Consider the following 16,233-nt stretch of genomic DNA (forward strand, 5'->3'; position numbering starts at 1 on the left):
TTGTCGAGAATTGCGTGTTGCGCTTTGATATGAGCGTGTGCAATGTAGCCGAATCATGATTCACAGCGGTTGCCATTGAGAACTTATCGTAAAAGTACCCACGATACCAATTCCTGAATGCCAACTTCAAAGATAAACGTAGGACAAGGATCATACCTACCCTTCGGCTTGGCATGACACTGAGCTGTGCTGCGTGCATCATCAAATAAAGTCTAATTATATACATAATGAGGGCTTTTGGCGCCTCGCTTGTCATACACATTACATTTCCTCCAACGCCTAAATCTAATATCCGGAAAATTATACCTTGAAAGTATTACTGACTGCACTTTGTCCGCTCGCGCTGCGAGTATCATCTGGACTTATTCGCTCATGGGAAACGCGAATGTGAGTGACCAGCTCGATCTCATCATCTCTCACGCCCCATTTAGCGTACTGCGACACAGGGGTCTCGGCATTCTGGCCTCTTCCTGTGATCTTTGTGTGAACACCATAGCCACTGGGTTGGTTCGACGAAGAGCGATTTGTAGATGTTTTCGATCGCATAATAAATCTTCGAAGGCCAGGGAGGCACACGACTATAACAGCGGTACTCATCTCGGCGAGAGATAAGGTATCTGTATACTGGGTTAGCCGAAGAACATTATATAGCAAGGATTTAGAAAGACATACTGCCAGACTGGTCATCAAGCTCAAAATCTGTGGCATTATAGGCAATAAATCGGGACAGGCTGACTATCAACGTGATAGCACCTAGAGAGAAAATGCCAATAAGGGCGATCTTTTGTTTTCGGTGGAGTTTTAGATGTTTGAGCAGAAAGAAGGGGTAGAAAAAGACTATTGGCGGTCACGTTAGCTGAATTGCTCCCAGCGAGTAGCAGGCATTGGACATACTTAATAAATCCGTTGAGAAATTGAGACCCCATTGAACACAAAAAGAAGCATATGAGTTCCATGCTGACTTGAGCTGATTTTCGATAGACCTGATATCTGTTAGTCAGATGATGAGACAAGTTATGCCATTTGACTTTACCAATTGTCAGAAAACGGTAAACAGATAAGAGTGTTTACAAGTACTGATACGAGTAAAGCGCAACCAAGATAAATCGTGATTACAAGCAATACGCGTCGAAGGGATCCTGAGATCCCAGGGATTAGTTTCCAATAAAACAAGATAATGGATATCTTGGGGAAATAAATCCCAGTATCGAAGAAGTACTCTGCGACTAATACTATCTGCACTCAGTCAGCTTTACAACTCTCTTTCACGTGGCCATGCAATATCATACCTTCAAATATTCTACTGAATTAACTACAAGTTCAGAGCCAACAGCGGGATTATCGATGAGAATTCGAAGTGCAAGAGTCGAGCAGATAAACCATCCTAGGCTGAAGACCCAACCTAGCCATGCAAGAATATCAGGCAGGCTAAATAAAGCCTGCTTCATTAAAAAGTTCGCCCAGCATCGTAGGACCAGTACCACTAATGCTAAGATGAGCAGCACTGCTTGAATACCCTAAAGAAATTAGTCACGACAAGAAGAAAAGAGAGGAAAAGGCAGAAAATTACAATAGAAGTGTTGGTATCCATTGAGACGCTCGCTAGGTAGAGCGACCCGAGTCTTTGGTTCTACAGCAAGACTGAGAAGCAAGCAAGGACAAGAAGGACATGGTTTGGCAGCAGAGGTTGGACAAAAATGGGTTGGGGGACGTGCAGTATATTTAACTTTCAAGGTTTAACTTAAGCTAAATGTTACCAATCAGCCGTGGAGCTTAGAGCTGTGCTAGGCTAGTAGAGCGCTATGGTTGGGAGGGTTGGGGGCTCGAGCACTTGCAGTCTTGCACGTGGCGAAAAAAGATAAGAGGGATCAAAAGTCCAGTTTCATAATTTTAGCAGCTAAGATATCCACAGCCCAGGAAAATTCGGACTTTTACCCGATGGGCTGAGTCGCGAGAATGCATTTGCCCCCACCTCCAAAAAAGGGGAAAATTGCTTTGGAACCCACTGAGTATAACCTTAACTCCTGTGGACTTGATGTAAGACACTACAGCGTCCATAGAAATAGTGTATCTTCCTGTCAAGTGTTGAGGTGCGCATGAATCTCTCGTCACGTTCAGGTTATTACTTGAAACCATTGTCAGATCAACAGCACGGCATGCGATTGGTGGGTTAAAAATTGACCAGCATCCGGACTCCGAAATGAACAACGAAAGCGCAATCGACAGCCACGAAAAATTGTACCCGAGTCGAGATCAAGGCACTGCGAATATGGGTTAATCTAGATTAAACCTTGACTAGTACGAATATAGATAGAGTACGCGGACTTCGCGAATCGCAATTGGTGCATGTAGATCCCGGTGGCTCCGATGCAAGACCAACCTGAAAGGCGAATTACTGCGAGTCATGGCATATTGTCTCTAGTCACCAGCGTCAGGGACCTACTTAGCTAGGCAGTAGCACCGACGAGCTAACGGACGCTACACGACCAACAGCTTACGAGATCGAAAGCTTAATAACTCCAGGGGAGAAAAGCCCGCCAGACTTTGGCCAGAATTGCGGATGTTTTGCTTTATCTGATCAACGATGGACCATGGCCTCCTCGGGTCAACATTCGGGCGGGGAGCTCCGCGGCTCCACCGGCAGAAGTTGGGCGAACGAGGCTAGTGAATCATGACAGCCTACGTATGCTCGCCGCGGTAGAGCTAGCGATGGTTTAATTACTCGCAGGGTGAATTCGTATAAAAACAAACTCCGTCCTTCTAGCTCTCAGAAATGCTGATCCTGGACACTCTCGTTACCAAAAACCGCCAACATGAAGCAATCACCAGCACAGCTTCTCACTGTCCTTACAGCTTTCTTTACTGCCGCCGAGGCAGCCACCCTCCCGCCTCGAGATAAAGGCACCTGCAAAAAGACCAAGGTTGCAATTCTCGGAGCTGGTGTTGCTGGTATTGCCGCAGCCCAGAATCTGACCCAAGCCAAAATCACCGACTTCCTTATCGTCGAGCATAACGACTACATCGGAGGTCGCCTGCGAAGTCAGCAATTTGGCCGAAATGCCAAAACTGGCAAGCCGTACACCATCGAGCTAGGTGCCAATTGGGTCGAAGGCATCGGATCGCTCGAGACGCACGAGAACCCCATCTGGAAATTGGCGCAGAAGCACGGTTTGAAAACAACTTATGCCGATTACGATGCCCTCAAGACGTTCGACCACGAGGGCGCCAAGAACTGGACCGACAAAATCGCCGAGCTGGATGAAGCTTTTGAGAACGCGTCGGGCGAGTCCGGTGAGATCTTACTGGATAACCTGCAGGACTTGTCTGCTCGAGCTGGTCTCCGTACTGGAGGCTGGAGACCCGATAAAAACGATATGTATGCCCAGGCAGCAGATTGGTGGGGATGGGACTTTGAGGCTGCCTGGACCCCGGATGAGAGTGGTCTTGTTTTTGGCGTCGCTGGAGACAATGCCACCTTTGGTTATTTCAGCGACGTCAGTAACCTAGTTATTGACCAGCGCGGTTATAACTATTTCCTCAAGCAGGAAGCTAAAACCTTCCTCAAGGAGAACGACCCGCGACTCCTCCTCAAGACTACCGTTGAGGGTATTGAGTATAACAAGAAGGGAGTCAAGGTTACAACCAAGGATGGCGGCTGCATTGAAGCTAGCTATGCTATCTGTACTTTTTCCCTGGGTGTATTGCAGAAGGACGTTGTCGAGTTTAAACCCAAGTTGCCTCATTGGAAGCAGAGCGCTATCGACCAATTCGCGATGGGTACATATACCAAGATCTTCATGCAATTCAATGAGTCATTCTGGGATACCGATGCTCAGTATCAGCTCTACGCCGATCCAATTGAGCGTGGACGTTACCCTCTATTTCAACCGCTCAATGGCAAAGGTTTCCTCGAAGGATCTAACATCATCTTCGCGACTGTCACCGGCGAACAGGCCTACCAAGTCGAGAGACAAACAGACGAGGAGACTGAGGCGCAAGTCGTGGAGGTTTTGCAGTCCATGTACCCTGATAAGAAGGTCCACAAGCCTACAGCATTTTCCTACCCTCGCTGGAGCACCGAACCGTAAGTTGATCAACAACCCGTAACCCATCTGTAACTAACATAACCTGTCTAGCTGGGCGTATGGATCATATAGCAACTGGCCTGTAGGCATGACTCTCGAGAAGCACCAAAATATACGTGCTAACGTCCAACGCCTTTGGTTTGCCGGCGAGGCTTGTTCGACTGAATTCTTTGGCTTTGTCCATGGTGGCTATACCGAGGGTCGTGAGATTGGACATAGAATTGGAAGGATTATTAATGGAGAGGCCGGCGACGATGAATTTGATATGGAGAGGTATGAAGTTCTGCACGGAACCACTCACAAGGACGAGTATAACGATGAGAACGGATGGTTGTTTCCCTACGACGTTGACGGTGACAACTGATCACATCACGTCTCAGACATTTACTGTACATATTCCTAGACCCCAGTGTCTAGCATGCTTCGGGCATATACACAAATTTTCTAATATATTATCTATGACAATGGAGAGTACAAGATTTCTCATTCTGCTTTTTGATTGAGCACAAGTCGATGGCAGACATGATCCAACTCATGGACAAAACACTCTAGACCGCGTTATAGATATCTAGACACCTTCAAGTGTAGAGTTTCAAGAAGTACCTATCGATGTGACTGCGCTCTTGGAATCTGATATACGTATACATCAACATGGAAATAACGCTCTGTATATGTCCAAGAAGATACCAAATTCTTCCTACCGAAACATAACAGTAAATCGTCAGCCCAGGAACCAGACCACGGAAGTCGCCGTCTGTGTAACAGTTATTACATGGGAAGTCAACATTCTCCTGTTGAACTCCCCTTGGTGAAACTTCCCCGTCAATTTAAAGCCTCGATATTACTTGAGTAATGTGAAGGGTTCGGGGAAGTAGGAGATTTCCAGGCCCCATAGACGCAATGCACGGAGGAGGTACGAAGGCCGGACTCTTACAGTGTAGTATGCAAGTGGAAACGCCAGTGCTTTCTTATAGACTTGTTATTCTCAGTATCCTGATGCCCTAACACAATGATTATCTCATGCAAACTTAAAACGCCCTGTATCTCCCAGCCTATTCAACCACATCTCAATATCGGAAGACACGCCCCGAGCAAACTCATCATCAACCGTTCCAATTTGCCAAGCATTAGTTATAACCAATTCCCCACCTTTGGTAGAGATAACATTCAGAGTCAATGCTGCTCCGAACGAAGGCGAACTCTGAGCGAAGTTGGCACCATCGATACTCCACTTGCCCTCCCCATCGCTGTTCTCCGGAAGTCTGCCTTGGATGACGCCTAAGTTGCTTACTTCAAAGGCATGCTCGCGCGTCTTGCTAAGACCTTTGAAGTATGACGGCCAATCGCCAATGAACTTAGCCAAGCCCACCGTATCATTCTTAGTACCCTGACTCAACTTTGCCCGCAATCCTTCTCTGATGGTTCTAGCAACGTCCCAAACGGCATCCTCAAGATTTGAATCTAAATCGGGGTTTGCTTTGGCATCACTGAACTGCTGGCGGATCGTTGCAACCAGACCCTTCTCAAAGATGAAGGGCCAGTAGGCATAACAGTTCATAACCGTCTCGTTACAATCAACATCAGATTTTCCAACCTGGAATTGCCTGAAACAAATAGGCGTTCCGCATGAGAATGCTCGAGCCTTGTCTTCAGAGAGTCTCGTTGCTATTGATACCATGAGGAGTGTGTTTAAAAGTGCAGTCAAGGTTGTCTCATGCATTCGACAAGCGTCTAACACTGACGGGAAAGCTTCTTTCGTTACCCGCATCCATGAAAGGCGAGTCTTTGCTGGCTCAGCGAAAATGGGCGCCCAAGTCGCCGTGTGAGGTTGAGACGATAGTTGCGGGAGAAATTCGCGGCTAAGTTCTGATACAATGTAGCCTAGAGAGGTAGGAAGATCGATTAATTGATCCATAGGAGGTGTGTGGGGAGTAGCAGGAACGTCGAAAGATCGGTTCTCCAGAGTGATACTGTTGGATTCTGGCGTATTAAGACAAGCCAGAAAAGTATCGTGAAATATCTTGCCACTCTTTCCATCACCTGTTGAATGATCCCATGCAAATACGACATCCATGAACTTCGTGCCATGGTATTTCAGTATCACCGCCCTCCAGCAGGGCTGTGTCTCGAGGTTGAGATATGGGTTATTGACCTGCCATTCCAGGACATCACTGAGAGAATTCTCAGTGTCTTCAGAAGGCTCAGACCATGTTATATGGTTGTTAAAGTCGATGCGATCTAGGCGAACCCAGAGCGGTGATTTGGTGTTATCATCGATCCGACCGACGGTTAAAGCTGGATGTTGAAGAATGGCACGCGCAAATTCACTCTCAATTGCATGCTTGAATGACTCTGTATCTAAGGCCAAAAGTGCCTCTGGTATAACGTAGCGGCAGGATAGAGCGCATCCGATATAAATTCTAATTAAATGCTGGGCGCTTTGAAAGCATTCACTGGTGGCTGTTAGATTACCGTCAACAAAAGTGAAGATTTAACACGAACTTAGGACTTAGTTTTCTCAGGATTCTTGCTTCCTCATCCGGGCTTCTAGAGCTCTTCTGCCCAAAGAGACTGGCGATCATGTTGGCGACTGATTCTTGTTTGAGGTTAAGAAAGAAATGGATACAGATGAGCGAACAAGGCCGAGCGGGACAAGGTCATTTATATGTTAGTTTGTCGAAAAGCATATTAGAAAGCCGAGTCCAAAGGGACTGTGCTTGGGGACTTGTGAGAGGATGCTTATCTAGTCCAATCGGAACGAGCCTTTCTTTTCACTGGCGTGGTTTTTCGCTCCCCCTTTTATTAGTGCTGACGCATAATGAATCCCAGTTGCACGGCTCGGGATTCCGATTAATTACACCAGAATTCATGTTAAAGACAACACTCACAGCAGTATAACATTACTCTATGTCTCTAGAGTCGACTTTTAACAAGTAAATAAAACACTATTTTAATTAAGTCTTTAAATAAAATATAATAATAAGTAATTAATACTATTACTTATAATATATAAAATAAATTAACTTAAATTTAATAATAATACTGTATATAAAAGTATAGAAAGTAATAAATAATTTAAGATGTAGAAGTATCTTATTTAAGCTTTTTAGTATATACTACTACCTACCCTGGTGTCACTTAAAGTCTCCAACTACCTATGCAACCTATATATATCCCGGACTGTTAAGATCCTTTACTTTAAGACTCTTCTGTAAACTCTTAGGCTCTTATTCTGCTGGGTCTGGACCTAGAAGAGGTATAACAAATAACAGCCAGTTACTGAGAGGATGGCAAGTTAAATACGGCGTGAGTAATATTGTTGAAAAGGAATACCTTTAGGTTATAGGTTGTTTTTATGCCTATGAGGAATTAGGAAGGCGAAAGTAATTTTTAACAGCTGAGATAACTTAATGCGGCTAATATAGAAAAGCCTTAGCTCTACATACAGATGCAATACTTTACTACGCCAGACCTGGAGCTGAACAGGGGCGTTGAAAATTGTTATCAGGCTGGCGGTAAACCCGGCTCTGCCATGCGATATAATTACCTCCCATATGTCGGGCCTTGTTTCATGACTTGTTGTACTTGAGCCTGCTGTCAGCTGTGAGATGCCATTCGCTTAGCTTCAGCCAGAGGTGCTATGGCTCTCTATCACAAACCCTAATTGCAAACACGGTCTTGCTCCTCACATTCTGATAACGGGTCGACTAATCAAAGAAATAGCATCAATGCCATTTCAGATCATGGGTAATTTAATGACAGGAAATCGTCAAGTTACCTATGTTGATATAAGCTCTGAATGACGTATCCTAACTGCAAACAACACGACAAGAAATCATATCAATATCATCGCGCGCAGAACCGCCACAAAGACAACTCCGATCCCGGCAATCGCACTACGCAGTTAGCACAACTCAGGAAAGTAATCATAAAGCACTCACCAGCGGTTTAGCTGTCCACTCTCGCGAAGCACCAGCGTCGCTTTTTTCTCCCATTGCTAAACTCCCATTGCATCAAGAAATCGCCATCAATTCTGTATAAAGCATTGATAACTAGTTAAAACGATCATCCACAATGCTTAAGTTGAAAGATATAAATGGAGGCGCAACAGGAAAGTCTGCCAAAATCACTTCTGACAGAATGTATTATAATAGTCATGATGGGCTCCAATGCGTCTGTCTATTGAGTTCCCTGGCAAATAGCAACAAGCTGCAGTTACTAGATCTGGCAACGGAAAGCCTCAGCTATTTGTATAGTCTTTTGCTAGTTGATAAACCTCCTAGTCTTCTATAGTATTATATTCTCGAATTAAGGCACCAGCGTCTCTATGTCCGCATTCTTACGGAAACTAAACTTAAAACTCCAAAATACCAACATTGTGGCTTGATATTCTGCTCCAGCTGACCGCCTGTCAGCTCATGAACCCCGCTCAACCTCAGTTCTGAATATATATCACGGAAGAATGCCAAGCCTTTCTTCTATCTCGCCCCATAACAATGGTCGACCCCATTTCCATCATCGGCCTAGTAGGCCAAATTTCAGACCTTATACAGCGAGCCTACAACTACGGCAAAGCTGTCCACGATGCCCAAAGTGACATGCGTAAGCTCTATACTGAGCTTCTCGCCCTCAAGGGTGTGTTAGAACAACTTGAGAAACTAGATATCGCGTCAGCAGAACCGCATATAGCCGATTTAAAACGCTCGAAAGAGTTTCGCAACACTTTATCTTCGACTTCGGAGCTTGTAGGTCGTCTTGCCGACAATTTGAATAAGAAGCAGACCTCTTCTCGTCGAATGAATGCGTTTTTGTGGCCATGGGTGAAAGATGATGTGAAGGCTGATATTCAGGATCTTGAACGTGTGAAGACTTGGTTTATTGTGATGATGATGGCTGAGAATTCGTAAGTTCTTCAATCGTTCAATGCTAATGTCGAGTGTCTCTGATTGCACTAGGACGCAAATGGAAGTCTTGGTGCTTGAGTCCCATGAGATTTTAAATATTGCCAGAGAAGGTCAGGCAAGGGGGAAGCTCAAAGATACAGGTTTGTAATCATATATACCACGCTTCATTGCCGCTTACGTTTTGAACAGAAGAAAAGAGACAAAAGATCAGGGAATGGATACAACCGTTCAGTCCCAAGCAGCTACACGCTAAAGCCATTAAGAAGAGGATGGAGGATACAGGGTCATGGTTCCTGGACGGTGACTTCAAAACTTGGATAAATGGTGGTGCAGGCAGGCCAAGAATTCTCTGGCTTCGCGGCAAGTGTAAGTCAACAACCCTTACATGTCCTGAAAGTTGCACTCCTTTTAACCCATAGTTCATAGCCGGTTCCGGAAAAACAACACTGCAGTAAGTCATACCAATCATTTCCTTCTCCTAATGCTGAAGCGAATACCAGTGCTGCTGCCGTCGATCAACTCAAGTCACATCAAGACGGAAACCCCAAAATCGGATCTGCGTTCTTCTACTGCTCCTTTGATGACAGAGAGTCTCAACAGCCTCTCAATATCTTGGGGTCTATATTATACCAACTCTCGGAACAGCATCCCGAAACGCTAGAAAGTATCAACCAACTGCGTAAATCCGGAGAAGTCTTGGGCAAGAATATCCTACTCAACCTCATTTCGGAGCACATGTTAAACTTTGACAGATTCTTCATATCAGTCGATGCTATTAACGAGAGTTTTAGCTGCGTTGAAGTTTTTGAGACGCTTCTACAGATCGTTACCGACAACCCAAACGTACGACTTTTTATGACAGCCATTTCGAACTGCTCACATTGGCTAGAAGATTTGCAACTGGAAGAAGCCCCGAAATTAATCGAGGTAGATATGGGTACAGGTGATGTTGACAGAGATATCGACTTCTATATCACCAGGAGAATAAGCGAGGAGCGTCTGCTTAGACGACTCAGCAATGATACAAAACTAGAGTTGCGTGAGAAAGTAATCGGTAACGCAAAAGGAATGTGAGTACAGTTATAACATATGCGCCGTATTTACCGTTCTTCTGACACATGCAGGTTTCGGTACGCCCAGTGCCAACTCGACTCCCTCAGTACTCTCCGCACAGCAAAGATGGTTTTCAACGCCCTATATGATCTCCCAAAGGATATTTACGAAGTTTATAAAAGGATCCTCCTCAGTATTCCGCACGCAGACAGGCTTCTCGCCAGAGAATCGCTGTTCTTCCTCTCGGTAGCACTACGGCCACTTACGATACTGGAACTGGCAGAAGCTACGGTTCTGGATGACTGCGACGCACAGATCAATGAGGAGTGCAGACTCCCTGAGCCTATGGTGTTGCTGGAGATATGTCAAGGTCTTGTCGACTACGACGCAGTGACAGGCGTGGTTACGCTGGCACATTCGTCGGTTAGGGCGTACATAACCTCGAGTCACACGCGCGAGGGCGATATTGGCTGGTTCAGTTACGACATCCCCGGCATACATGCCGATATCGCCAATAAGTGTTTATCGTATCTACTTCTCGAGCATTTCCAAGACGGCTGCTGCAGCAACGATGAGCTTGAGAAGAGGTTTGAAGACTATCCTCTTCTTCGCTATGCCTCTCAATATTGGCCACTTCACGCAAGGTTAGCTGATCGCGAAGCGCGCTACGAGACGTCTGCCATGGTATTTCTTCTAAGCCATAAGAAACCTGGTGGCGGCAACTTTAGCTTCTGGGTTCAGTGCTTAATGCCCTATACATCGAGGGACACTATCACGGCGAGCCAGCCTCTGTACTACGCTTCTTCCTTTGGGCTTACGGATCTCGTCAAAAGTCTGCTGACGTCTGAAGGTGTAGATGTTGACGCTCGGGGCGGTCGCTACAAATCCAGTGCGTTGCATGTAGCATGCTACAGAGGCCATGTTGAAATAACCCGTCAGTTGCTTGAGTGCGGCGCAGATATTAATCTTCTCGACAGCGATGGTCGCACCGCGCTATTCTGGGCAAAGAAGTTGGGACGAAGCGATATTGTTGATCTTTTGCAGGATCCCAAATATGCACAAACTAAAGGACATACGGTTGTGACACTCTCAGATCTTCCAGAGTATATCGACTATCCGATGTGGTTCTGTTGTGCCTGCAATGAAGGACCCGGACGAGGAAGATTTAACAATTGTTGGGGATGTAGTCACGAGAGGTGTGAAAAGTGCATCAAAGTGGCTGGTCTGGAGGATGTTGAGAAGATTCCTGACTCACTAAGTCGCTGGGTATGTTGCAACTGTGAGGCCGGACCTTCCAAGGTTGAGATGAAAGAATGTCGAGATTGTGAACATGAGAAGTGTCGAAGATGCTGGGTCTTTAATGTTTCAGTTTGACAAGGGGGTATTATTGTGGTCAACTACAGAAACAAGGAAACACGGTGCAATGTTTAACATAAGTATTGATATTCTATTCTAATGACCGGCGCGACCTGAGATCTATTATTAAATTATGAAGGAAAAGACAAGTAAACGAAATGGCCATTCGGTGACCCGCACGACTCTAGATAATCTTAGACACTCCAGGGGCGATGATATCCAACTTCTCCAACAGCTCCTTATAGAGTGCAGCCTGGATCTTTGCGCCAGTCTTGTTCGTGACATGACAAGCGGGCCTACGACGATATTAGCTTGGAGAAAATTGGCACGTAATGAAGGAAAGCTTACTCGCGAACTTGACAATTATTCATGTACTGCCCATTGCTTTCTTGACCAGCCAAGACTCCAGTAACAAGGGCACGACTTCCCATTTCTGTTGACCGAGCCAGGAAGTCTGGTGGCGCAACGTCTTGCTTCTCTCGCATGAGACCTGATTTGCAGTAACTTGGATTTGGCGCGTTGATGATGACACTTGACTTCTCGGTGGCTCTGAGGCGAGATGCGATCTCACGAGTGATATAAAGCACTATAAGCTTGCTGACGTAGTACCGAGATTCCATGATGGACTTTTCGGGGTCGTTGAGGCGTGAGAAGATCTTTCCCGCCTTCTCATCGGGTATCAGCTCTTTGACGGGAGCCCAATAATGAGTTGCTGAGTTGGGAATGACGAATTTGCCAGGGTATGAAGACTTCCGAAGCTTAGGCAGCAGTAGAAAGAACAAGAGAAAAGTAGATATGACGTTGACCGTCATTGTTCTCTCATTATCCTCCGCCATTGAGAACTTGTCCGACGTTGCAAGACCGGCATTGGCCAACACAACGTCAATGGTAGGCAACTCAGCTATGGCACGAGCAGAAAAAGACTTGACAGATTCATAGCTTGCCATATCAAGGTGCCAAACTTCGATAGACTCTGGAGCCCTCTTCGTCAACTGGAGCAGTTCCTTTCGTGCTGTTTCGCCTTTGTCAAGACTGCGAACTGCCATGATGAGTTTACCGACCCCAAGACGGAGAAGGTGTTGACTCGCTTCGAAGCCAAGACCAGTGTTGGAGCCAGTGACGATCATGATTTTGTCGGATAGGTCATCTTTTGTTTCGGGGTATGGGAGGTTGATGAAGAGGTTGGAGTAGATGGTACCGCTGATACCGTAGAGACTTGAGGCGATTGACATGGTAGCTGTGAATGTAGAGGAGGAATAAAAGTTGGAAATAAGATGAAAGTAATTTTCTAGGAATGAATGTATTGATGCGAGTGATTGATGATGATAATACGATAAAATATTAAACGGCCATTGTCGTTCTTATATATCGTACATTGACTCTACAAACTCCATGGCCAAAGTGGGTTTAATATCTCCGCTTGCATCGGCAGCCAATAAGAACATCGCGGGGTTATTAAATCCGCCCCGTCCCCGATCTCCGTCAGCATTGCTTATCTCCCTCCATCCAACAGCACATTCCTTCAACAAGCATTAAAACTGGCAGAAGCCATGATTGGAGCAAGTAAGAAGATCTCCAGCGACTCAGTTACAAACGCTGACGATATCCAGCCAAAGTTGAGAAGCGGAACCGACCGCCCAAGTCCTGCGAACCGTGCCGCACACGAAAGTGAGACCCAGCTGCCAGGAGGTACAGACGATGACGCTGACTGGACCAGGTTAAAATGTAACAGAAGTCTACCTTGCGACTCGTGCATCAAGCGGAATAAGCAAACGCTTTGTCACTATGCTTCCAATGCTGATAGACATGATAAGCGTGTCGAGAAGGCTGAAACTGTCGCTGACCGACTTAAGAACCTGGAGAGTCTGATCGCCACGGTTGCTCAAAGGACCCAGGAATCAAACCCTACGTCTTCCGCCTATAAAAATGAGGACACGATTCATAAGGAACATGGGATAGCAGGGATTAACAACATTCAGCTTTCCGACCACTCCAGATCAGAGGCTCTCACCAATAGTGGCAGTGACAGCGTCTCTAGCGCCCTCATGGGCCAAGTCGATTCGAGCCACTGGACTTCGATCCTCGAAAACATCAGAGCTATTCGCGATGAGTTGCCTGCTGTCAGCCCGCAGGCCTCGACTCTGAGTTCAGTCACACTGAACAATGACGCGTCCACCAATGAAGCAGACTTTGACATGGGATCTCCCTCCGGGTTATCAATTGAGCATATCCTATTAGCTTTGCCGCCACGACAAGTTTGTGATACACTGGTGTCTGTGTTCTTCCTGTCTCACTACACCATGATGCGTAAGCTACTCTCAAGTTTGGTTTATTTTTTTGGTTGACGCTGACAATAGAATGGTAGCTATCCTGCATCCGACCAAATTCCAACAAGAGGTAGGCTCCCTGCGAAACGTCTGACTGTGGCTTGGCTAATATTACCTCAGTATGAATTATTCTGGGACTCGCCATCAGAAACATCACCGGTGTGGATATCACTACTTCTCGCTCTTCTCAGTCTATCGGCAGGTGTCTACGAAATCTCAGGCATGGCGCGCTCTTCTCAATTCCCTATACCATCTAGCAAAGCTCTCTCCAAGAAGACTCAGGAATGTTTGCTCCTGAGTAATTACACCGCCGCCAATGAACATGCCGTTGAAGCGTTTCTTCTTCTTCTCGTCGGATGCTGGCTACGTGCCAAAGTCTCTGACACTAACCTCTGGTTTCTCATGGGCAAGGTAGTGCAACTTGCGATATGCAAGGGTCATCATCGAGATTCGACCAAAGTACCAGGCTCTAGGATCTCTCCGTTTGACGGGGAGATGAGGAGACGAGTCTGGGTCTGTTTGTATCAGCTTGATTCTCTCATGTCGTTCCAGATGGGCCTTCCAAGCATGATACCATCAGACTTCTGTGATACCGAGTTGCCGAGGAATCTGAAACAATCGGACTTTTATCCTGGTATCGCACAGCTCCCTCCGTCTAGGTCTCTTTCTGAGAATACGACTATCTCATATGCTATCGTCAAAGCTTCTGTGATGAGCATGTTCAAGAAGGTGGTGAAACATACTCGATACCTTACCCCGCTGTCCTATGAAGAGACAATCTTACTAGACACTGAAGTCAGGGCAGTCTATGATAAGATTCCCGATAGCTTCAAGTACAGACCTCTCAGTAGCTTTATCGTCGACGACATTAGTATCATAATGAGCAGAACAACCATAGAGTTACTGCACCTCAAGAGCATTATAGTTCTTCATCGGCAATACTTGACAGACAGACAAGACAGCAGGTTTGCGTTCTCAAGAAAGGCCTCTCTCGAGGCAGCGGAAAGGTTGCTTGAGAGACAGGCTGAGATACATCAGCTTACTTTGCCAGGTGGCTTGCTGCATGATAAGAAGTGGATGATCACGTCTTTGACACTGAGCGATTTTACTTTGGCTGCTATGGTTATCTGCTTGGATCTGACTGTTGGTATACGAAACAGTATGAGAACCGGAGCCACTACGGAGGAAGAAGAAAGTCACAAGAACTTGAAGATTATCAAAAAAGCCCATGAAATATGGTCCAGTTCGTCAGAGACTTCAGAAGGACGTATCGTTTCTCACGCTCTAGACTCGACCATCCGCCGCGTGAACGACTTCATCAACACATCGTCAGCTTCAACGACTGCTCTGGGCTGGCCAGCTTCTGCAACAGACACAGAAACACCTGATTATATGATAAACAACTTCGACGTGATGGACAGCATCGACTGGGTAGGTCTTGAAGTCGTACTCCGCACATCAGGCTTATTAACAATTTTCTCAGAGCCTTCTCGATAATCAGATCCAAGATCCTAGCAGCATTCAAGACTTTGATTTAGATATGTGGCTCATGGACACGGCTGGACCTCTGGAATCGTTATGATTGGTGTTGGAGGATTCCTCCGAGAAGTGGCGTTGCTGAAGGATTATCCATTACTGAATGTGATTTGGGGCATGCGTAGTCGATATTGTGGCTTGCGGCTGAAGACCCAGAACGGGGATAACCTCAGCGCCTATGGGCTGTAGAGGACGTTCTCGGGCACTGGACGGTCCGGAGCTCTCCCTTCTCAGTCGTCTACTTACTTCAGACTATTGAAGGGCAAATTAAATCCGTGTTAAACAATCTGTGGCAATGTGATGCATATGCTCGATCTATCCAGCGATTTCGCCACTATACAGCCAAGTCGAGGCCTCGTATTCATCAGGCCAATAAATTAAGTGCAGTTCTTGCGCCATGTTATTGGCTCAATCGAAAAGCTATATATGCATGTCTCAAAGGCGTCAATGATAGTCATCCCGATTCGGCCAATGTGGCTGATATGGCTGGAGCTGAGCTGCTACCCCGGCTGGCTGGACGCGTGCCAGCCAAAGTCAGGGAGTCAAGACGCGATCAACACTGATAATTAAGAGCGCAATTGAAGATGCCATTTCATTACAGTGTCAAATTTACTCATCGTTGTTGATTTTACGGCACTATTAAAGTTCAATTGGCCAATCTACTATCCACCCTTCGTACATTATCCCAGCGGATGAGCATCGAAACAGACTAATCTAAAGCACGTTCGCTCGACTTCCCCATACTCCATCACGGCACGGCGCGTCTCCCAATTTAGCCACATTCCTTATCTCCCTCGTGGCGAGCTGACCTCCAGCGTGGCGCTGAATCACATATTGAAACATGGCCCAAATCTAGATCCACTAGTCCCCGTTCAAGGCGCTGTGGCTTACCCGAGCGATAGCTGAAAATAAGGGTCTCGGCCCATAACAATTTCAGGGATAGCTAGTTCATGTGATGAAGCCTCGAGAGTG

The 16,233-nt window shown here is 46.2% G+C and overlaps 6 protein-coding genes across 6 annotated transcripts; 3 read left to right on the forward strand and 3 right to left on the reverse strand.

Moving 5' to 3' along the window:
• Window positions 1–300: 300 nt before the first annotated feature.
• Window positions 301–1,591, reverse strand: FMAN_10796 (uncharacterized protein; the record flags this gene model as incomplete). Its single annotated transcript, XM_041823699.1, has 6 exons — window positions 301–617; window positions 673–837; window positions 895–983; window positions 1,034–1,236; window positions 1,290–1,517; window positions 1,571–1,591. 6 exons carry the CDS (start codon window positions 1,589–1,591, stop codon window positions 301–303), a joined length of 1,023 nt encoding a protein of 340 aa, XP_041689254.1.
• Window positions 1,592–2,813: 1,222 nt separating this feature from the next.
• Window positions 2,814–4,449, forward strand: FMAN_10795 (uncharacterized protein; the record flags this gene model as incomplete). The annotated part of the gene is made up of 2 exons (XM_041823701.1): window positions 2,814–4,084; window positions 4,137–4,449. The coding sequence occupies 2 exons, from the start codon at window positions 2,814–2,816 to the stop codon at window positions 4,447–4,449; spliced, it is 1,584 nt and encodes a 527-aa protein (XP_041689255.1).
• Window positions 4,450–5,103: 654 nt separating this feature from the next.
• On the reverse strand, window positions 5,104–6,667 carry FMAN_10794 (uncharacterized protein; the record flags this gene model as incomplete). The annotated part of the gene is made up of 2 exons (XM_041823702.1): window positions 5,104–6,538; window positions 6,588–6,667. 2 exons carry the CDS (start codon window positions 6,665–6,667, stop codon window positions 5,104–5,106), a joined length of 1,515 nt encoding a protein of 504 aa, XP_041689256.1.
• Window positions 6,668–8,581: 1,914 nt separating this feature from the next.
• Window positions 8,582–11,416, forward strand: FMAN_10793 (uncharacterized protein; the record flags this gene model as incomplete). Its single annotated transcript, XM_041823703.1, has 6 exons — window positions 8,582–8,988; window positions 9,041–9,129; window positions 9,179–9,355; window positions 9,416–9,440; window positions 9,490–10,059; window positions 10,114–11,416. The coding sequence occupies 6 exons, from the start codon at window positions 8,582–8,584 to the stop codon at window positions 11,414–11,416; spliced, it is 2,571 nt and encodes an 856-aa protein (XP_041689257.1).
• Window positions 11,417–11,582: 166 nt separating this feature from the next.
• Window positions 11,583–12,630, reverse strand: FMAN_10792 (uncharacterized protein; the record flags this gene model as incomplete). Its single annotated transcript, XM_041823704.1, has 2 exons — window positions 11,583–11,694; window positions 11,747–12,630. 2 exons carry the CDS (start codon window positions 12,628–12,630, stop codon window positions 11,583–11,585), a joined length of 996 nt encoding a protein of 331 aa, XP_041689258.1.
• Window positions 12,631–12,948: 318 nt separating this feature from the next.
• On the forward strand, window positions 12,949–15,307 carry FMAN_10791 (uncharacterized protein; the record flags this gene model as incomplete). The annotated part of the gene is made up of 6 exons (XM_041823705.1): window positions 12,949–12,961; window positions 13,009–13,066; window positions 13,116–13,705; window positions 13,764–13,795; window positions 13,846–15,156; window positions 15,209–15,307. 6 exons carry the CDS (start codon window positions 12,949–12,951, stop codon window positions 15,305–15,307), a joined length of 2,103 nt encoding a protein of 700 aa, XP_041689259.1.
• Between the last annotated feature and the right edge of the window lie 926 nt (window positions 15,308–16,233).

The sequence above is a fragment of the Fusarium mangiferae genome, assembly GCF_900044065.1.
Source record: "Fusarium mangiferae strain MRC7560 genome assembly, contig: FMAN_scaffold016, whole genome shotgun sequence".
NCBI lineage: Eukaryota > Fungi > Ascomycota > Sordariomycetes > Hypocreales > Nectriaceae > Fusarium > Fusarium mangiferae.